At 34.3% G+C, this 24029-nt stretch overlaps 1 protein-coding gene across 1 annotated transcript in view; it reads left to right on the top strand.

Moving 5' to 3' along the window:
* Positions 1-17043, top strand: part of LOC150109253 (uncharacterized) — an 80228-nt gene extending 63185 nt beyond the window's left edge. Inside the window, exon 4 of the mRNA XM_090406716.1 lies at positions 16530-17043. Within this exon, the coding sequence (XP_090262842.1) occupies positions 16530-16633 (104 nt within the window). The 3' untranslated portion in view covers positions 16634-17043. The remainder of the gene's footprint in view (positions 1-16529) is intronic.
* The last annotated feature ends 6986 nt before the right edge of the window (positions 17044-24029 follow it).

Genomic DNA, 24029 nt, shown 5'->3' with positions numbered 1-24029 from the left:
AATCCAGTTTTTTGTACCTAAATTGCAAGATATGGATGTGGACGACATGTGGTTTCAACAAGACGGTGCCACATGCCATACAGCCCGAGAAACAATTCAATTACTGCATGAGTCATTTCCTGGTCGTGTAATTTCCCGACTTCAAAAGTCTAAGGTTTTGAAGTCTAAGGTTTATGCCAACAAGCCCAAGACCACCCACGCCTTGAAGGAGGAAATTGAGCACTGTATCAACGAAATTCAGCCACATTTATGCAAAACGGTCATGGAAAATTTCGACAAAAGAGTGCGTATGTGCCAGCAAAGCCGTGGAGGCCATTTACCCGATATGCTATTCCATTCATAACCCTATACTCTATACTTTATGAATTAATAAGAAATTACAATTTTTAATTAAAAACCTGTGTTTTCTATCAAAATTACTTCTTGCGTGAATTTTGGGACACCCTGTATATAATATTTATTCGTAACTGAGGTACAGCAATGACCAGCCAATAATATGTTAGTGAGAAAACTTTCTTTCATTCGATTTGGTTTTCAAAATACTAAAAATAAAGCAAAGAAAGAAAAGGCAGCTTTTTATACTCTTTCTACAAAATGAATACTAACAAACAGTAATACTTTTGATAGAAAAAAATATGCAGACACACTACATGAAAAGAAACATTCTGCATCATGCGTTATTCTTTCCTTGAACTGCAAATCAAAGCTAATGACGACCGTAATCTGTCATTATGTTATTTTATTACCCGTAAGGTGGATTTGGTTCGGACGCGCGCTTTTGATTCAAAAATAAGGTAATTGGCGAATAACTCTGAAGTCACTGCACTCGTATTAACAAAAGTATTACTTGATGAACCAGTTCTATTAATCGTTCGTCATTCACAGAATAATAGGGCAATGCAGTCATGCAGGACAACATTACATAAATGAACCTTGAATTAAATATTGACAGTTCTTACATTTGATAAATCGAATTTAAAATAAAAATAAAGGAAACATCGTATTCGTTTATATGATTATACAGAATTATTTGGCAACTAACAACAAAGTTTTAGGATAAATAATGAAAAGCTTATCATGCTTTCTGATCGATAAGAAATACAATAATTGATAAGGTTTTCTGCAAAAATACACTTTCTGTTACAGTGAAATAAATACTCGGTTAGCTCAGCTAGTACACGCCACATTCAATGCTCGTTTATTCTGAAAACGGGGATATATCTGTCGACCTGCCGCGGTCAATCGCAGTTTATGATAGGCCTAGCACAAAAAAGTCTGACGTGCACAATAAATGGTCGAAGGAAAATCTGTTTCTCCAGAAATAGCTGTTTCATCATGAAACTGGCAACGAGCTGAGTAGAAGTGAATCTTTTGTGCTTCTGATTTCAGGCAACGAGTCTTAGATGATCGCATTTCTTTCTGAAAAAAGACAACAAGTGACGAAAGAACAGCAAAACAACCCACCAAAAACTTGTAAAACTCTGACCGATATAAACCATCGAGTTTGCTCTTCTTGCTTGGTAAGATAAAGAATCCATCCATTGACTGTTCTATCCGAAGTGAAGTAGAGTTAATCTCAAAAGTCGCAGAAACATTTGTAATTTTAGTTCCTTCCCCAACTGGTCAAGGTTGATTTGAATTTATTTTGTTCTAGACATTTTTACTTTGCACCTCCTTGTACCACAACGGAAAATGTGAGTGTCTCAGTTATTCAAAGCATTAAAATTTGTTAATAATATAAATTTAATTTTGGGGTCATTTGAATCATCGAATTTATATTATTTATTTAAAATAAAACAAAACAAATAAATAATTGCATAAGTTCTCGAGATGAAAGTGTCTGAATGATTCTGATTGTTTTTTCATTCCAAAACTGACATTTTTATACTAGCAAACTATTTTTTTCTGAATGACAACAATATCTATTACTCGAGCTGTCAAGTGATACAACACATTAATTTTTTCCAACTTTGTACTGCTACGACATTTTCCATTCTGTGGACAAATTCCACCAATTAAAACCCTTTCAAACCTGCAATATCCTCTTTCAAATGGAAAAATGCGAAACACCAAAGGCACGATCAAAACATTTTATTACCTCGAATTCATAAATAAACTTCGGTATTTTAACTTTTATTTGTACAAAGTAATCGACGGAGTCAGTCTACCGTAGGTAACTTGTCGAAGCCTGCACTTCGCTACGGTAAACAGAACTCGGTGATAGCTGATGGGAAAGCGTTGTAGAGTGTTTTTTTTCTTTTCTCTCTCTCTCTTAAGAAAGAACCCATGCATGGATGGATACGAAATTCTGTTAGCCTGAATGCATTTCTAGGTCGCAGAGCATTAGAACAACTGCCAGTAAAAGTTTCAGCTTTTCTTTTGACGTTTCGCATATTCTTTAATCATCTAGTGAAAGTCGAAGCGATCTGCTGGATCAGAAATTCTCTTTCACAGTGACGATTCATGTATTCACTTACAACGAGAGAAATGACTGCTCATTTACTCTATAGAAGATATCTTTGCCGCGGTAATTATTTAGGCAATTAAAATACATCCGTTTTACAGAAATAGTGAGCACTATTGAGAACATGGTGATCCGACCGGGCTTTACTTAACAAGAAGGCTTTAGACTCAATAAGAAGCTGTATGTAGAAATAAATCAACATAAATAAATAAATTCAATTAAAGATTGCACTTTGCGAGTGTTACTAATGAATATTTAGAACTCAATAGAGATTCAGTTAACTCAGAATAAATAATAAAGCCTTCCATTATTTATAAGTCAGTATAACAGAGAAAAATAAATAAATCTGATGGAATTGTTGAAGGTATTTTATGAACAAAACATGCCTAAAGTAGGGAATTAGAAATGGACCAATAACACATTTATTGAATTCACAGAACCGCTCACTGCATTAAAGCGCCGTATTTTCAGAAGTAGTTATGCCGTTATTCTTCAGAAAATTCAGAGATGAATTTCATCACACGATGTGAGATACCCAATAATAATAATAAGAAGAATAATACGTTTAAGGATGCCAATTCATTTTTATATTTTATAATCTCAGTTGTAAGTCAGATTAAACGAACAAAATATATGCCGTAACCGACCCACTATATGTATAAAGGAATACAAGAGAGCGGATTTAAAAAATAACAGACGAAAAACAAAGGTATAAAAGAAAGCGTAGACGAAGAAAAATATTAAATTATATGAATGAAGCAATAGATATAAAATTAAGTAATTGAAAAAGTAATGGTAAATATGAAGTGAAATAAGGCAAGACAAAATGATGTGCAGAGAGAGTGAAGTAAATTGAGTCAGAGATGAAATAGATAATATAGGCTGTTATTTCTATAATATGATTGTACCTTGTAATTAATAGGCTTTTATGAAGCTGGGGGATTAAGGTTTTCTATTTATAGTTTGGCATGCAGCATTTGTTCTCTTTAATCTTCTAGGTAGTTGTCATTACTACAGTTTAGCCATTCTGTTTTTTTTTTCTTTTTGGATTGTGCTGCTCTAATTGTGTTAGTATCACTTCCATGGTATGCTTGCTTTAGTGATTGGTAAATTTTTAGGTATTCAAGTTGTGTGAGATCTTTTTGAGAAGAGTAGTTATGGATACTCTCTCACAGCTTCACCATATGAGTTGCTATGGAACCATGTCCTGTTTCGGGCAGTGGTGAGGCTGCATTATGCTGCGTGTGTGCGTGTATTTTTATTTCTATAGCAGGTAGTACTGAAGCAAGTGCTTAATATAATTATATAGGTTATCGGATTTGGGGTCCTTAGAATGTGACGTGTAGCTGTTAAAGAGTTGTTCAGGGACATTTTCATAGTAGTTTCATAGATATAATGACAGATAATTTTCTTGAGGGTTGAATTTTATCATGTCTTTTTACTTGGACGGTTTAATGGCAATGATGATCTTTATGACCAGAAGAATTGTTTTTTTCTTTATGAGTACAGAGTGTTAATGCAAAATTTGATACCAATTCAACAGTGGATAAATTTAGGCTAGATCTCTCCAGCACTAATGAAAGAGCATAGAAATAATAGAAAACAGAAGAAATAAGGAAAAAAAAGTAGATATTAATACTTAACGCTTTAATGTGATAGACGAGCTCTTTCATTTCATAGAACAAATAAACTTTTTTCTTTCCTTCTCGTAATTAAGTTTTGAAGTCCGTAGAAAAGAGACTGGCTTGCACTTAAGTATTTCGATCATCTTGATAAAGATTGTCAATTCTTTTAGATATCAATCAAAAAAGCGAGCTTCATGTTCTTTGTAAAGAAATGTACGACGAGTTAGCCGTATATTCACAATACATGCAGACGAAAACTTTTTTTTTTGTTTTTATTACTTTATCGCATCTCTTCAGGTTTGTCGTAAACATCCTTCAAAATACCATTAACGCTCTCGACGAAAGTAGATCTCACATTTCATTACTAAAAGAAAGAAGAAAGTTTTTACAGCCGAAGGAGCTTAGTCTCTACTAGTGATTGCTGTCTGAAGTTTTCAATTACTCGAACTACTCCAAGCTGAAAAAAAAAAAAATAGAATGCAATGAAGTTTCCTGAGAAATCTTTTAATTAACAGTCTTTAAGCAAGAGAACGGCTAACGTTCTCTTTCTTAAAGTACGTTCTCGTTCTCAAACTACAACTAATATTGTGTTAAAGTGACGAATCGGCTGAACGCCTCCCTACGAACGAAATGAAATGAGGTCGGATAAAAAAAATCGAGCACGTATAAACGATTATTGAGTAGGTCACCTTCAACAGGTTCGACAACATCGTCGATCAACAGTTAAACTCCATGACGTCATCACGTGTGCATGCATTTGGTTAGCCGATAGTTTTGTTACTAATTATCAATCTTCGGATGATGATGAATTGCTTAGCGACCCGAATTGTACCTAATATTGGTATATGTGGGCCAATAATTTCACATCTCTGAACGGAGCTCTGTCCGTGACATATCTGGCACTATTCTTGCTGCTGCTAATGATTCGTGTCGTTTGTGCGGAACCACAGAAACGTTTGTAGAATCGAAAGTTTTATGAGTATTCGAGTAATTTGTTACCGCACCATCTTCCGCTACCTCTTCTTCCTCCCCATGTTTCGTTCCCACCCTACTGCACCGCATCGTTTCACAAAGCATCCATAACGGTTTGTTAAAGGCTCTAAATGGCCCTAATTAAACTCTTCGTGGGCGGGCCACAGGGGTGTACTTAGACGCGAGATATTCGTTAATGTCATCTGCAGACTCCTGCCAGTGGAGAAGTGAATTCAGCTAATGATCCGCATCATCAGTGTCAGAAACAAACCAGGTGCGAGAAATAACGTCACTTCTCGCTAAACAATCCGCAACTTCCGGCTAACACCTACCGCTCTTCTGTCGAAAACTGGTAGCTTCAACAATCCTACTCATGTATCAATATACGGTGTGAAGTTGTTCATCTCATAGAGGGGTTTTCGGTTTGAGAGAATTTTAATTTGTTTATGTACATTTATCTTAAACATACCTTTCTTATTTTTTTCATTTTTCTGTCAGACGAAGTACAACAATTTTGGCGGCAGTTATGAATAGAATGTAAAGACAGAGGGTTTTATGAGAAATAGTGATATTTGAGCCAACTTTAACATACAAATCCATCATGTGATAATAAAGTCTGTTGAAAATTATAATAACAGCATTAATTGCATTCATTATTATTTCAGTTGTTTTTAAGTATATTTAATAATAGTTCTAGCCATAAAACCAGATCATAGAACGGAAACAAGATGTTTGTTTTTATTTTTTCAGATTTGTGTAACAGCCTGCACAATTTTCGTCCAAACATATAATTGACCCCTTAGGTAAAACTGACAGAATTATTTTCTCGACATTTAGGTATCTAAATTCTTTCTTTCTATATAATATTCTATTTTCTTTCATTTCTACACTCGCTTCTTGAATTTTTAAAACAATAGTTTGCTCATAGATTAAATCCCATCAAGACAGCTTGCTTTACTTTTTCTGACAGAACCCTCTAACAATATCTTAATACATAGCGAGGGCCAATTGGTGCGCCTTTCGAACAATGAGATGGCAGTTGCCAGGGTAACCCACGTGCTGGTGACAGCTTGTTTCCATGTGGAACAATAAAAGAGTACTACGATCTAATTATAACTGAGATAGTAATACTATAGGACCAGTTTGGTTCCTTAGTTACTGATAATGGATAGCGATGAGTCCAAAACTATGGTATGTTCAATGATTAGAACTTTTTAAAGAATATTGTGTAGCAATTAAGTTTTTCTTGTTAATACCGATTTTCCAAAGCGCTTAAGTAATGAATGTACATTATCTGAATGCTTCTATAAATACCCCCTGGGGAAGAATCGATTGGGCTGTCGTTTCCATATTTGTGGAATGTTTTATTATGGTTGTCACCATTCGTGTTATTGATCTACTAAAGGCTAGATCATTACAAATATTTTGTTGCCTTCTCTCTCTCTCTCTCTCTAAGTATCGTAACTCGCGAGTATTGATTGAGACACTTACTTGTGTTTTCAGATCTTAGTACATACGTTGCTTTGATAAATCTAAAAAGCCGCATTATGGTATAATTAAAATTCAGTGTAATAAAAACAGATTAATGACCTTTCCCCTGAAATATTTTTTAGGATTATTAACTAAAATATGTACAATAACACATGCCTAAAAATAAAATTATATTCATTACGCATACATAGGTGTATATGGAGAGAGAGAGAGAGAGAGAGAGAGAGAGAGAGGTGGGGGGGAGGGTATTTTATACATCTAAATACTTCATGTGAGCATCTTACTTTTAATTCACATTTCGAAAGGGGATCTTTTCCTTCCTAATGCATTCAAAGAATGATTTGGAAGGGGGAGGGGAGGAGAAGAGCTGAATATCTGCAAACATGCATTTCTCTGTTGCTTCTGCTAATACTTGCATCATCATCGATCGCGTGTCCAACTAGTAAGGCAGCGCTTGCAACGGAAGATGCCCGTTAGCGTGACTCATCCTTACAAAGCTCTTTGATACGCGCCCTCATGGCACAGCCTCTTTCTCTACCCGTTCGTAAATGATTCCATCGAGTGTCACGGACGCCTCGCCATGTGCGTTATTCCGAGATCCAAGGAAATGTCAGGACTGGAACTGATGTACATTTTATTATCTCATAAATATGAACCACAATGGAAAGATTCAACACTTCCCCCGCTCTTTTTTCGCATCCGTATTTTTCCCTTCAAACTCTCGTTATAAAGAAATTAAGGGAAGTAACTTTGCTTTCCTTTCAATGAAATGGATTTCATTCAAGTAAGGGAGGTTTCATTTCTCAATACTCTACTTTAGTGAGAGCGCGTTGCGATACTCTTTATTCTTCATCAATATGAATGCTTAAACTAGAGTAGTTAACTATGCAAGAATCAAAACTTATGGATGAGGATTTGCTCGTACTAATTGATTTTATAGACAGTCTATCTAAACAGGAATAACATCTCTGGATTTCTACAAAAACAAGTAAACACGCGAAACTTAGAATCTACTATAAATCTAATGTCCCTTACCATGTAGATCTTTCAGCACAAAATGCTCTACTATCACGTTATGTCAGATACTGTGATACACAGAAGGTGAGGAAATTTTGGTTTCCGTTGTGATGTAGCCATTACCATTCGGATGAAAACATTCATGAAGACTTGTCCACAGCTCCATCTGACTGAATAGAAAAAAATAAATATTCCTGTTGAAAATTTAAACATTTTTCTAATTTTTCTAAAATGAAAGAAAGAGTAGAAAACACAATTCCCTCTTTTATTTGAAGAAAATATTCCTGCCACGACTGCATATCAAACCTGGCCTCAGAAGAAAGAAAAAACGGTTGTTAAAGTATTGTAAAAAAGAAAATAACCGGCAATCCAGCCTAAGTATGAAAATTTCAAAAGTTTAAAAATCTTAATGGGACCGCCGATTTCAAACGAGTCAAAATGAAAATAGAACCTGTATTTATTGGAGTTTTATGCGTTAAATAATTTTTAACATTTTTTTTTCTAATATCAATCTTTTAACACACACACACACACACACACACACACACACACACACACACACACACACACACACACACACACACACACACACACACACACACACACACACACACACACACACACACACACACCCGCAGGATTGCAAAATGTTATAATACATCAGCGCTACGAGTTAATGTGAAAATAGGAATCTTTTGATTTGTTTTTGGAGCCATGACTTTTGTTTTCTTGGGAAAAACAGAATGAGGTTGGATGATCCAAACGATAGACGTTGATAGAATGAAAGATAAAAATGATAAGTCTGTTCATGGTTCATTAAGTTTTGTGACTTGACAGTAAATGGTTATTGACCAGCAGTTCTTTGTGCTTGTTATAGTCTTAGAAGAAAGTCTGGATAATACCTGCCAGTCTATTGGAACACTCTCCACTAAAGTACCTGTAGGAAAACCATAAGATACTAACTTGTCTGGGAGAAAGTGACTGGAATGAGTATACGTGAGATATCGGTTAACCAGACTCCGCTTATTAGGAAAGCATAAAGTCCTTTTACGTAGATTTGTGATCTGCACAATTCTAAATGTTTAAGCATTTATCTAAACTGGGGAATTTATACAGTGGTATCCGAAGAGTGTTTCTGAGCTTAAAACGCTAATAGTTGAGACATGTTTATTCCAAGAAAGCCTAGAAGTATAAGTTGGCTCAAAAAGAGAAATCTGATCCGATTGCGAGAAATAGGAGAATGCGGCCTTTAATAGCTTTGAGATAAATAATCTTATCCTTGATCAATTGAAGAACAGATGATCCGATCTGTGTATGGATCATTTGAGCACAACAAGCTTTGTTGAATGAGAAAGAGGAAAGGAATGTACGATTATCGGCCATAGAGAGGATATGTGATTAGTGAGAGAAGATTGTTCAATACATATATATATATATATATATATATAGAGAGAGAGAGAGAGAGAGAGAGAGAAGAGATGATGAACTCGATACTCCAATACGGGATTTGTGAAGAAATTGAGGAGAAGGTACCGTCTACCACGACATTTTAAAGGGCATAAAGATTTATATAATTTTCTAACTGCAAAGCTGGAAGGCAGGTCGTAAGATGGCTTGATTGGCCTATTTCTTGTATCCAATCGAATAACCAAGAAATGTTAGCAGCGGTACACGTGTCTCCAAACTCTGCAATGACTTGTATCTAAAGCTGGTTATTAGAAGACTAGCTCTAGATCAAGAATGGTGGAATCTACATTATTGATCACTAATCAGTTGATGTGTTTCAAGGTAATGAAGAGTGTGGCTGATGGTGGCGTTTGTGATTTTTGAGGAAATTGAAGTAATAAAAATGAGATTTTGTTTATGTTTTGCTATAATTTGTCTTACTTTTTTGAACAGATGAATCTAGGTTTTGTTCCCAGATGTTATACTCGTCTATCTATCAATAGAAGAGTATAACGGCTGTCAGGTGGCATATAGAATGGGTGTTCATTCTGGATGGAGCTCTAATTTGAGCGAAATTGAGAGACGCTATCAGACCATAGTATTGGTTTACCTAAGCTCTTCATGGCGTTTTTGATTTTTTTTTTTCTGCTGAAATATCATAAAAGACATGAAATGAGCTGTTCTTGATATTGCGGGAAGTAATATGGTATGGTCATTTATTCAGGATCTGAAGGAGAAGAATGATACCATTAAGCTAACGTTTCGTTATTGTTGTAATCGTGTATTCAGAAGTTACGTCCACTGCTACTGGCTGGTAACAAGAAGACTCGCCTTTTGTTTGAGCAACAGAGAAGTTTCCTATTTCGCGCTTTCAAAATCAGCTGCCGGTTAATATTCTTGTTCTGACTTGCACACTAATTGGAATTATCTTGATCACCTATCAAAAAGTAATAGAAGATTATATTGCTGAAGATTTACTTCGTTCTAACCAGAACTTATTTTCTGAAAACCTTTGGTATAATAACCGAAGAGCAGAGTAAGAAGTAATAGAGCAATGATACAAGATATCTTTCTCTTATTTTTTTTCTTACATACTTCAAATAGTTTTAGGAGCCTCCATAGCTCAGTTGATATAGATGAGTCGTCCTTTGGTTGAAAAGATCCGTGTAGGTTTGAATCGTGTCCATTACGTTACAGGACAATGTCGTCTTGTCTTTATCAGGTCTTTTCATCCAAATGGTTAATTAGCGCGCCTTATACGAAAGTAGAGAGTTTTTTCCTCCCAGAACTGGGGTTTTCCGTCCCTCAAAACAAGCAAACGGTCCCCATGACCACATAGTTCTACAGACAAAAAACACTTATCCGTAAAGTCTATAATCAAGGAACTCAAACCCGTCTTTTATGGATGAAACTCGATAGATTGATGCACGTTTTTGAGTTATGTCCGTTTATATTGATTTAAAAAATAAAGTTTTTCCACTTAGAAATTATATTTTTATCATTGAATAAAAACTAATAAAATTTATATTTCAGGATAATTGTAACAAAAAATCCTGGAGTGCAGCAAAGTACTTTCAATTTTTAATTCGACTCCTGAAACTACATAAATTAAATCTGTCTTGATCCAAGTTGCGAAATGCTTGATGAACAAAGTTTCTGTTATACAGAGTGGCCATAAAATAACTTTCCTTCTTTGGATGCATCTGTAGCTAAAACCAATAAACGGAATGAAACCAATTTTATATCGAGATTTTTGAAGGCATGGGGAGACGATTTCCGCGAAAAAAAGATTTAGTACCAAACGTCGCCGATAGGGGAAATTTTGGCGCTGACGGAGCCGAAAACAAGCAGATAATTACATTGAAGGCAGATAAAATGGAATAATAACATTTCGACGGTGTATGCGACAGCCGCGTCACTCATTCCAGCTGGATTATGTGGCGCGTTACACATTGAAAATCGTGTATGTGGTCCAGGGGGACCCTCATGCTGATGAATAACACATTATTTCCTGTGAGTTCAATCACTACATTAATTTCTGTGTCTCTCGCAAGTTGTTGTTTTAGTTTAATTATTATTATTATTATTATCATTGTAACGCGCCACATATCCAGCTGGAATGAGTGACGCGACTGTCGCATACACCGTCGAAATGTTATTATTCCATTTTATCTGCCTTCAATGTAATTATCTGCTTGTTTTCGGCTCCTCCAGCGCCAAAATTTCTCCTATCGGCGAATTTTGGTGCTAAATCTTTTTTTCGCGGAATTCATCTCCCCATGCCTTCGAAAGTCTCAATATAAAATGTGGTCTCATTCCGTGTATTAGTTTTAGTACAGAAACCTCCAAAGAGGGAACGTTAATTTATGGCCACCCTGTATTTCCCACAAAGATTTATCATTCAAAATCTTGACCTATAAGGCATTATTTCGGGTATATTATTCAAAAATATACCTAATAATAACTTTGAAATATTATCCGATATCTGTTTTATTTTTTTGTATTGAATAATCGTTTATTTCGCTCAATCCAAAAGTAGGCATGATTTATTTTTTGTTGCCCACTTTAGTAAAACTGACAGATATTAGAAAATTTCTTATAACGCCGTATAATTATTAGCAAATTCTTAAGACTGTTGAGACAGAATCTAATGCTGAAGAAAAAGAAAAAAAAACATATAAATTTAAAAGTATATCGGGTTATAAAAAAATTCGCTGAAAACCGAAATGCTGTGCAAAATTAAAGAACACTTTCATTGTAATCCCATTTTCGAACTTTTGTGAAGATTCTACCAGTTTATTAATTTTGAAAGGAAAAATCATTATTTTTGGAATCAGATATTTGTAGGTAATAATAATAATAATAATAAAACATTAATAAATAAATAAATTTCGTGTGACGATACTGCGTTCCCCCTTTTTACGGGAGTTCACAGTACCATCTAGTCCCCCCAAATTTTATCCAGGTTCCGGAACCGGCATAGGCTGACGAATCAGACCTATAGCTGGGTCAGTATTCCTGACTGTAATCCGTGTGTCCTCAGACCAGTTTGCCTGTTTGCGGGATGAAAAACACCAGATAAACTGGCGAAAAAATCCCTGCTCTCCACGCCCGGCTAACTTGGCTATGGTTGAGGAAGATCCTTAAGCTCTTCACGTCGTTAACGGGAATCGAACCTAGGACACTCCTTTCCCAGGAATATGGTTACGAAGCGCAAACCCACTAGGCTAACCGCGCGGACATAAAACATTGATTAATTAATGTTATCCAAATTTCTGGACATTGCTCCTGTTGATAAATCTAATCTACAGTCTTTTTTTTTTTTGCATAAATATATTACAAATATTGCCTGCTCTGCATTCTGTAAGTTGATCTTCCTCTTTGTCCCAGCATTTATTTTTCCTGCAGTTGTAAATCTGTATAAATTAGAGATCCGTTTAGTCATGATATACTTTTCTCACTTGGGGTAGAGGCTCAAAAATCTTCTTAAAAATCCTGAGTTTTATGCAATTCCTATAGAGCACAATTTGTAAGTCTTCGAATTGATTTTTAAGAAGTTATTGCTTTTCTTTTTCTACTTTCTTCTTAGTTTTCTTCCCATCCACAGCGTCCACGTGATATAGATTGAACAACTTCTCGAGTAGAGGCTTATACTGACATTATGAGATTTAAGAAGATATTTATTGAAATATTTTAAACTTTAATTAAACAACTTCCGTTTTTGATATTTTTGAAGTACTTTAGTTAAAATCTCGACATATTAATGTATTATTTTACATTTTCAAGAAAGCTTTGAATTTAGGGGAATCAATTCATAAGCAATAACAAAACTTCTGATGCTTTTGCCATAAGATAATGCGGGATTAAGTACTCTTCATGAATCCAAAACAGATTTAAGAGAAGAAATATATAAATATCGTTCTGTTTTATATTAAGTTTACAAGTATGATTTTTATTCCAATGAAATTCCATTTAAATGACTGATATTAATTGCATCCTAATATTGTTGGGTGAAATCAAGACTGCGACACAATTATCGGAGCGAATGAGGCGCCCCCAAGTGGTTTATTTCCTTACCCAGTAGTTGTTAATTTCCCTCAATCGTTAGCCATGTGCTACTTGACTAGGGAATAACGATTATGGAACAAGGTGATTCCATGCCGCCCTACTGTAAGTATTTATGACTGTCAATCCGTGTGTCGAAAACACCTGAAAAAAAGTTACTGGCGTCATGGACAGGGATCGAACCCAGGTCTTTCGGACCAAATGGCTTTCTCCATACCTACTGAGCTACGGAGGCTCGGCTTTTATTCATTAGTAGTAAATACATATTACGAACAGATGCTCAACAACATGCCGGCAAAATCCGAATAAATCTGAAGTGCTTCACTCATAAAAATAATGCGATTTTCCTCTCAGTTGCAGGAAATAGTCCTGTACTGTACAGAATCACTTTAAAAAATATGAAATGGTTCTTCTTTCCTTGATATCAGGCATAATAACATTTTTCTGACTACCACCGAAAAGTTCTTCTCTGCAGACAACTTCATGCATTTAATGATAATTGCTTTTCCAATTGTCTTCAGGTTCCACGTCAAGTTTAAAAGCTATTCGGAAGGACGACGAAATAATAATAAAACAACAATGTCTTTAAAATCCCTAAGGTTCATTTAAGCATTGACATCCACTTTTGTGTATACTGAAAGATAAAGACATGCATTTTTCAACGGTGTCGATATATTCGCCTTCTTAAATAGCCCAGTAATTACCTTTCATTGTTTTCTTTGCAATCTGTTATTAGGGTTTGTCAGCCTGCGAATCACGGGACTTTTATTATGATTCATCAACCAATTTGTCCCAAGTTTCTTCCCATTAGCACATTTTTCCATCAAACAATGGCACTGATTTTACCTCCAGAGACGTTTCGAGCGTTAATATGATTTTAACCAATCAATAATGAGTTCCGAAAATAGAACATTCCTTTCCTTTTTTTACTCCTTGAATCGCTTCTTCCAACAGCAACAAAATAACTATTGATGAGCTTCAACAAATGCTGCCATCAAACTCCCATTTTCACAGAATTGGACGTGACGGGGCCAGTCGTTAGTCGCCGTGCTACAAACAGCTGCTAGTTTTTTTTTTTTTTTTTGTTAACTTTCTTTGACGTGGGGTGTGATGTCATTGCGATTCCATTGTGAAAAATATCAAACCTTGAAAAGAAATCAATCGTGTAAATGGCATCGATTTGTTCTGCATGCATCAAGTATATATATACACCAAGACATAACCATTTTCTACTCTAGAAAACACACCCACATATGCGTTGGAAGTAAATGTCAAATGCTTTCACCGAACCAACAATAGAAGCGTCATAGTAAAGAAATTCAGTGAAATATAGCACATCTTCCAACAATAAACGTGAATCAAAGTCAAAATCCTCAAAAAAAAAAAAAAAGTGAATATTGTTAACTGCAACAATACTTTCCAAACGTCACTTTATAGAAGTGTCGTAACAATGCAGACAAACTGTAAATAATGAGTACAATATTCGAATAAAGTATTTCCTAATAGATAGCAGGCGATAATGCAAGCCTGGAATTAGAAAGTTCAAATTACTTATGAATCGGTTTTAGCAAACTCGTTGTTATCATTATTTGAAGTCTGTTTTCAGAAGTTGAAACAATTAAGAACTGCTCATTCAGGATATTAATTGTTCATTCGAATATCTTTATTTGCTTCACGAAATAAAAACATCACAATTTCCAATATGAACACTACATGGCTGAATGAAATTGTTGAGTTGTATTGGTCTGTCCATATTACAGGTACTTAAACTTTATGAACACCACGTCTATTCTCCATTTACCATGCGATTTAGTGGAATGAAGTAAGTTGATAACAGTGTAATAGATAACCCAGCTTTACATTTTTAATAGCCATCCTTCGTTCCATCCCCTCTGGACTCGTTCTCTTCATTAAGGATCGCGAAAGATAGCTCGTCTTTCTTTTTTATTGGCTATCTTAGTAATTAAAGTTCCACGAAGCGTACACAAAAATTTCCCTGTTCTTGAGGTTGCAATTCACAAAGCTACGCTTCAGTTCTCCGTAAAGCACTAGTGCTCCACACTCATCCCTGCAATAAAGAAAAGTAGAGTAGATTGATAAGGCAATGTTCTGTTGACGCAACAGATTACAACATCCTAAATGCCACATGCTTTCTTCCCAACAGATTTCGCTTTTAATTTTAATATTCTCTCCTTGTAGTACTGGAAGCGTGAATATGAATTTTTAGACTAGCTAATTGTTCTGCAGAGAACAGGGATGGAAAACATTAATAATCATAAAAAATTAAATTTTCTAATTAAAGAATCTCTTGTCTCCTATGAAATCCAAAAGCAGTAGAGAAAATTTAGACGTTTCTAAACAGAAGTCATTTGAAAACTTTTATTTTGTCGTTTCAAAAACACTTTTGTCTTTTTAAAAATTTGCATTTTCGAAGTTTTGTCCTTTCTTTTCCAAGTTTTGTCTTTTACAAGTTTTTTTTTTTCCAAACGCACTTGTCTTTTCAAACCTTTGCCTTTTCAAAGTTTTGTCTTCTTTTTTAAGTTTTTTCTAACTTTTATATTTTTGGCTTTTCAAAGTTTTGTCTTTTCCAATTTTTTGTCTTCTTTTCCAAAATTTTTTTTAAACTTTTGCCATTTCAAAGTTTTGTCTTTTTTTTTTCTTATAGATTTTGTCTTTTCAAAATTTTGCCTTTTTTGTCTCCCAAAAATACTTCAAATGCTTCGGCATGTGTAATAAGTGTTCCATGACTCAGTGAGGACACTTTTGTACTGTTGTAAGGAAATTTCAGTAAAACCTAAAGCACAACCGACGCTGACTCTACGGACAACTTAACAAGACACAATTAAGTGACAGTGCATTAAATTCTACATTTGAGAAGGAGCAATGATAAGCCAAAATAATTTTCATAGGAAATACGCTGCACTTCTGACGTGGTTACCGAGATATTTAACAGATAACAATCAGAGGCGTTACACTTTTCGTCGTCACCATTTTCAGATCGCTTAAATCTGGCGGTAATTTATCTACATTTATAGCTGCTTGGTTGCTTTGTGATGAAAACGATTATGAAAGCCTTTTGTGTTAATAGAAGGTCATAACTGAAAATTTTCCACCTGCGTCTTTAAATAACGTCACCATTAATTAACATCAATGACGTCATTAATGAGATCATGTTGTTATTTAAATTGCCTCTTGTCTAAATAATCTGATCTCCATTATTCTGCTTAAAGCTTTATTTGAATTAACGCAGCTTTCCAAAAATAGACAGGAAAGACTAAAATGGTTTTCGATAAATAGGCATGCAATAGAAATATAAAGATGTTTTTGATGTCGTGGATTGCTTAAAAAAAGTTAAATGCTCATTATATACCAAATGTTTACTCCTTCACTTTATTTGTGCATTAATATTGATGACGTAACTATCTTTCTTTTGTTTTTCTCTTTTGCAGATCCTAAAACCAAGGAAGGTTTCTGGAATGGAAGTCCCCCAGCTATGTATGCTCCCTATGTTTCTCGCTGGAAGCGTCAATCTTTCCCATCTATAATCATGTGAAACTACAAAGTCCACGGTCGTCGATGATAAATATTCATTATAAGCGCTGTGAGCAGAAAAAAAAAAGTCACTCAACTGAGTATATTCCTGAAATCCTTTTATTGTTGAGAACGATCTTGAGGTGTCTTCGTTCTTCCAGACCATCTTGAAAAAAGAAAGAAAAAAAAAAAAAAAACATTCCCGACTTCATCTGTATAAGTGTGTGTGTGTGTATTGTCCTGCTGTTCAGGTGTTGTTGCAAGTGTCACTCTGTGTATGTGTGTGTTTCAAAGTACAAACACTTTATTTATTTTTTTGTGCTGCAAGATGGCTTCAGCACTCAAATCACTACCATTACTGATGAGCGAACAGTATCTTTTATATGTATATCAGCTGTCTGGTTGCCTTTATGTACTTATCGGTGATGTACGGACCCGGTTGAGTAACTGCACACGTTTTAAAAGAAGCACATACAGAAGTGTTCACATGCTTTTAATATAATTAATTGTCAGAAGAACATATCAAACATTGGATTTTTTGGGTTTGAATTATACAAGAAAACCAGGGCTTCCTGATATTTTATGTAGTCCGTCTGTATAATTAAGAACATTTAATTTAGTATTACTAGAATCCAGTTTAAAATTCTACTTTCATAATTTCTTATTAGACAATCCACCGAAGTGCTAATCTTTTAAGTTAATAATTTATAGATATAAATTTTAGTAGTTTAGATTATGTAAGATTCATCGGTTTATCATAAAGTCGTTTTTAGAGATTTTGTTCGCTAATTCGGGCGCAAAAAAACAATTCACTGAGGGAAAGGTGTACCAGGGTTTGCCTGTTCAGATAGTTAAGATACATTCGCACTAAGTCATGTGATTATTATGTCTTCCATGAAAACCGATTCTTGCTATAACTAGACAGAGTAGAACAGTCCTATACATAGTGTCTTCTTCAAGATGTTCCACATTAAAGCTCTTAACCTGTTGTTTGTGTCATGGATTATATTTGCATCAATGTTTATATTCATTTGAACTGTAGTGTCTTTGCTCATGTCGCTTTTCTTAATGGGAAGAAAGAATTATCTGCCTATATTGATATCTTTTATTTACCAAAGGGCCATTTTCTTCATTTCTCTGACGTGATCCACCCAGTGCAGGTAGAGAGGTCTAGCTAATATTAACTAGTTACATCTGCTAACTAGTATTCCATAATGGCGATGTGCGAGATGTAAAATTTTGTTCGACAGTTGGTCAGCTAATGAAACCAACATAGCATCATATCCGTATCCTTTTGACGCAGCTAAAGCATATTTTTCTCTAAAGCCTTTCACGGAATGGGCTGCTATTATATGCACTAAGTAGATTCATCTCCTTGTGTTGCTGTTATTCATGGTAATCTCCTGTGTGCATATACTTAAATGGTTAGAAGTAATGTCATATTTCTGCTAAACTCGTTCAATAATAATTATTGTGGTCACCTTCCATTCCAATGTCTACCCACATATTAGTTTTCAGTCGGTAATATTATATCTACGTGTAATATTGTCTTAAAAAAAGTTAACTAGTTCTCAAAGTAGGCTTGCGTAGCCTGAACTACTGGAAAACTCGCAGCTAATAGATTGATAGACTCCCTTCCACCCGGACACTCAATTCAATATTCAGCTAATGCCATCTGTCTAAACTCTTTGTGGCTCATGTTATTCCTTAGCATTAGTTTTTGTGTCGGAGAATCTCAGGTTTTTTAAAAGAAGGACACTAACTATTTAGGAAAACCAATAGAGTTAGTCTTCCTAGTCACTTGAGAATGACGTACTGTTTATCCTCACGTAAAAACAGAAATGAATATATAGCCTTTGAATTATTAACAGCTGTTCAATCTACTGTTGGCCAGACACATATCAGTATATTTTCATAATTGCAATGGTCATATCGACTGTATCTTCATATCCCTGTCTATAACTCTAGCATACATATCCTTCGAATTGTCCTCACAGTGAACACAGTCTTCCTCAAGTCAAAAACTGCAAACTCGCGTAACATTTATTTTATATGAATTTGTATTTGTTTCTTATTATTGCTGTTAGGTAGATGGCATGCAACTTACTATAACATGCGCGCGAATATTAGTGAATTAAAAAAAGAAACATTCATATCTGGGTACGATTGATTATTAGGTAGAGAGACAAAAGGCTACTTCAATATTCATAGCTCTTAACTTTTTAATTACCTTTCATCAGCTTTCTATCTATAGCGATCTATTTTATCTTTGGAATTCGTTCCAATGGATAAATATTGCATAAGGAATAAGTATGTAAATTAGTAAATGATGCATTTTATCTCTGTTAATTATTATAAGATAATACTAATAAACTGGTTGAAAGTGGAAACAGCTGTTTTCAACAATCATCGTGTGATATTGGGAAAATAATTGAATGAAAGCTCCCGAATAATTCGTTTATAAGTTATTTTTCAAAGAAAATATATTGGACGGAAAGGATGTAAGAGTTGTTTTGATAACAGTTAGTTAATTTGTATAAATTAATCAGAAGTAGATAACTGCTAAGGCTCTCAAATTCAATACATAATGGAGTGACAAAATAATAAAAATATTCAAAGAAAATGAATTGGTCTATAGTCTAATAAGGTATTTGCATTTGTAGAAGAAATAGATATAATCAGTGATATTACTTCCATTTATAGGTAACAGCGACTTTAAAATGTGGCATGTGATAATTTTGTTTTACATAAGTATGAATATTGTAATAATATTATTCTAATAATTCGTTATTTTGTACGAATGAGTTTTTAAAATTTTTGGGAAGAATCTTTAAAGAAAAACAAATTTATTCACCAATTCTGAGCTATTTTAATAGCTTTTTCCGATGTTATGTTTAAATTATGGAAATTAGTTAAAGGTATTTAATAATTGTTCTGCAAGATGTGTCTTGTCCAAGGAAAGTAAATGAGCCGCATATCGATTCTTCAAATACAAACATATCGATAAATAATTGATTAACTGCCAATCTACATTTCAAGCACAAATGGCATTCGTGGACAACACATATGAACAGGAAAACTTAGTTGAAAATTTACTGTCGGATTTCAATATATTGTGAAATTCTAAAACAATATTTCTTTATGTTTTATTTATTTATTTTTTTTTTTTTGTGAATTTTTTCAAAGGTCAACTAGGGAACTCACAGTGGACGTCTGCTTATAATCATATTACTGTTCCGAATATTATATCTAAATCAAGAAAATCAAATGTGAAAAAAAAACTTCATTAAAATACTCCACGTATTCATTTGATATTTATCTGCAACAAAAACGGTTTATAAACCAGTAGAATCCCAGGAGTGTGGATGAGATGAAAACGCACGAAAATAGTAAATTTTAACATTTGATTCGAATATATACGTCACTCTCTATAAAATACGCATGAAGAAAGTTTGTTCCAAAGAATGAATGTAGAAGAGATTGTTTAAGTAGAAATGAATTCTCCAAATAGAGTTCGAGTTAATTTTTATGTTCCAAAATATTTAAAAGGTGTAGAATTTAATGAAACCATCAAATCATCGTACAGTAAAGTATTCTCTTCATATTAGCTTTGCAAAATAAAGCAGGCGTTTTCATTATTTCATGATTTCATATAAAGAACTGTTCTCTATGAGAAGATTTTAATATAGTTTATCTCTATCTGGAAAAATTAATATTTCACAATAACCTGGAGAGTGATGTAGATAGGAAAAAAATCCCTCTATGACAGACTCATTTATGTTTGTGCAGTGTTCTAGAAATGTTAATCCAACAGAGTGCCATTCCACAAGACCCTTAATCATTCAATGTCTCTCTAGCATCAGTGAGGGGCAGACGTATTGAGTGTTGTACAAGACGCTAGATGCTGTGACGTGTTACAAGGTGCTTGTATTGGATCAATTCAAACTATTTTACAAATAATTTACTGAGAATTGCAAAATAGTGTTTTCTGTACCAAATTATTATTTGTTTCTTTCCTACTTGTCTCAAATCTTCCTGTCAAGTATTTGACACTCTCTTGATAATTTTGCTCATAATTTTGTTATATTTTTTCTAAGCAGAATGACTTTATTTTAGAATATTATGAAGTTCATTCTTTATGTAATATCTGGAAATATTTCACTTTGTTTTCATGTAAACAAATTAAAATTTAATAAAATGTACATAGAAAGTCTAAGAAGTTGGGATTTTTTCGACTAATGTAGAAGATGCAAACTACAGTCTTCTTATTTTCTTAGATCAATTGAATCTAAGCATTTGCATACCACAAATACACAAAAAAAATCTCTGCACAGACAATGAATAATCTCCTTTCGAAAATACTCTCAAACAGAGACCATTTAAAAGAAAGGACAGAATAGCCAGTGTTCATCCTCCTACGAAAACATTTATTCTAAAACGTAATGCGATCCAGCAATTAAAAATTCATGGCGTAAGTCTAATAATCTCATTTAAAACAGGATGAAGTTTGCACGTCATTTATTAGAATTAATATTAGATATTAATAGCAGCACTTAAGCATATCTTAAGCAAGAAATCAATGCCATTATCGGTTCATTCCATTAATGTATTCTACTTACTGATAACTTAAACGCGCTACACACTATTTTAAACACCTTAATGACAACAGTTTCTTAATTGTTTATTTGAAATATATTAACATCGATAAGAAATTTAATTAATTATCATTTCTTAACATCACCATACTCACAGTTTAATTGAAATACATTTAAACATGTACATTTATTATAATTTCCAGGAATTTATTAGTGGATTATAAATTACTGGACTCAAAATTATAAATAACTACACATACCGGCCACGTAATTAGAAACTTTTATTTAACACCGTGTTGGGCCTCCTTTAACTCGAATTACAGCACATATGCAGTTTGTCATGGGCGAATTCTCCATGCTTGCTACGCTTACTGCGCAAGCTCATTACTTGAGAAAGAAGTAGTATTTATTTGTTAATAAATGCATGCATTTATTAAGCATTCCATTTAGGCTTTTATTTTTGTAGACAGAAGACATCTTAAGCTTGAGCGCAATAATTGAGCTTTGCGTTGTGTTTCGAAGGCCGATGATTGCTCGTCTAGTCAAAGCTACCCTGACTTGCTCGGTTGTGGGAACTTCCAGGTCCTCGCAGCAGTACTGTGATTTTGCTTGCGCGTAGCCATTTCTTGCTTGGGAAAATTAAATTACAACCAAATTTTTATGACGATGTTATTGATCAGTTCATGAAGAAGAACCGTAGGGTAGAATTTGTATTCAAGTAGCTAAATTGAAAAAGATAATATCATTTGTAAAATGAACGTTGTATTGGTATGGTTAAATGTACATAAATTTCTAAATATATAGTTTTAAATGGTCAGTAATTCATTATTCCGCTAATCAGACTTCAATCACACTTCTCACTCCCTGAAATTCACGCTTACAAGAGAAAGCGTGAATTTCAAGACCTGCAGTTTGACATAGATTCCAGAAGGTGTTGGCATCTGCTTCTACAGCACACCAAGACTTTATCAGACAGTCCTTTAACTGGCTAAGATTTGACGGAAGAGGACTTTGCTCCTGTATCTGTTTTACTGACATGTCTCATACATTCTCACTGGGTTTGGATTCAGGCTTTGTGGTGGCTAGGGAACATGGTGGAAGTTGCTGTCATGCTTGTTGAACAGTTCTTGCCCAATGAGCAGTGTAGCATTGTAATCCATAAAATAACCGTCGTCTGCTGGATAAAAAGACAACATTGAAGGATAGACCTAATCGGTAACAATGTTCAGATGTTCCTTTGGTGACCTTCCAGCAATATCAGGATACCATGTTCCACACCATGGCATCACCTCCAGAACCTTGAACTGTGTTTACAAGGCAAGCTGAGTTCATTGCTTCATGGGACTCTCGCCAAACTCTCCGCCTTCCATCGGTAGAAAATAAGGTGTATTGTGATTAGTCGGACCATATTGCCTTTTTGTTTGTTTTAGTCTTCCTGTCACGGTGTTCCTGACACCACTAGGGACTGCTAATACCGATCGCATGCGACTGTTAATACCTATTTTCTTCAATTCCCTGCGTAGATCGATGAGAGATGGATTGGGAACAGCCTTCCTTAAATGATGCAGTCAATTGCTGCACACAGGAAGTTGTTTTTGCTGTATAAACTTTCTTGGACGATGGCGATCTCATACCTGACAGGCTGTCTTAAAACCATAGTTACATTAGACAAGCAATGTGGGTTATTTTTTCACTGATGAAACTAAACCCGAGATAGCTCATCTTCGGAGAAACCATTCATATTTATAAATTTAGGGAAACAAAAACACACGTGTTGAACAGATTATTTTATTAATTACTAATAAAATAAAACTTGACGTTTCGACCCCTGTATCGAAGTCATCATCAGAAGGATAGAAGTCTATAAGGAACCAAGCTACATGCTCTAGTCCTGTATACCGGTAAACTAAATCTACGTAGTTAATTAATCCTTTTCCCTAGCCTAACCTCTAGTAATAAAAAATAAAAAAATAAATAAATTTTTAAAAAATTAAATTTAAAAAATTAAAAAAAAATACAACTACAATAAACTGCTAAAGTCCTCATGTATTAATATTCTTCTGGATTTGTATAGTTGTAATTGTTATAATATATTATAATATGATTCTTGTAGTGGGATTTTTATACGGCTAGTTTAGGTTGTTATATAGGTTGTAGATGGGTCCTCCATATTCTTGGAACGGTTAGGCCATCATTTTTGTTGAAACCATTTAGCTGTGCTGTTTTCAAAATCGTGGCTCCAATCAGACTGGCACCAACAAAAAGCCCTTATCGAACTCCGAAAGATCCTTTTGTATTTTTCATTGTGATCAAAACTAATAAAGATTACTGACAGCGGCATTCTGTTGCTGTGACCGAATATTTTCCATATGCGCTACGTATGTGACCTTTACTATGCCTTTCAAATGCATCATTACATCGTCCATATCAATGCAAATGACAAATGAACTGATTTTGATGAATCGTAATATTCAAGACTACGAATAAATTTACTCATTATTTTTGTTTTCTCATTGAATCTAATTATCTAATTAGTTTCAATGATGGTTTGTGCATTAATTAGATACTAATCACTTCAGTTTTTCACTTAATCACTCAACTTGATTAAATGCCAAAAGAAACATGACCGAAATGGTTGAATTGGTCCTAATAAAGTGGCCAGTCAGTGTATTTAAAGGCTTTTCCATTATACTAAAAAAGTAATTTATACACTAATAACTTGCATATTCTTCAAGAGCGCAACTTCGATATTCTTATTCATCTTTCTAGAACATGCTGTCATGCGGAAGTTGGGTACAATTCAACATTCTCTGCATGGATTAA

Source organism: Typopeltis vanoorti, chromosome 2 (genome assembly GCF_054136105.1).
Source record: "Typopeltis vanoorti isolate ZY-2024b chromosome 2, IOZ_Tvanoo_1.0, whole genome shotgun sequence".
Taxonomy (NCBI): domain Eukaryota; kingdom Metazoa; phylum Arthropoda; class Arachnida; order Uropygi; family Thelyphonidae; genus Typopeltis; species Typopeltis vanoorti.
Note: the sequence above shows the minus strand (reverse complement) of the source record. Positions and strands in the feature narration are given on the sequence as shown.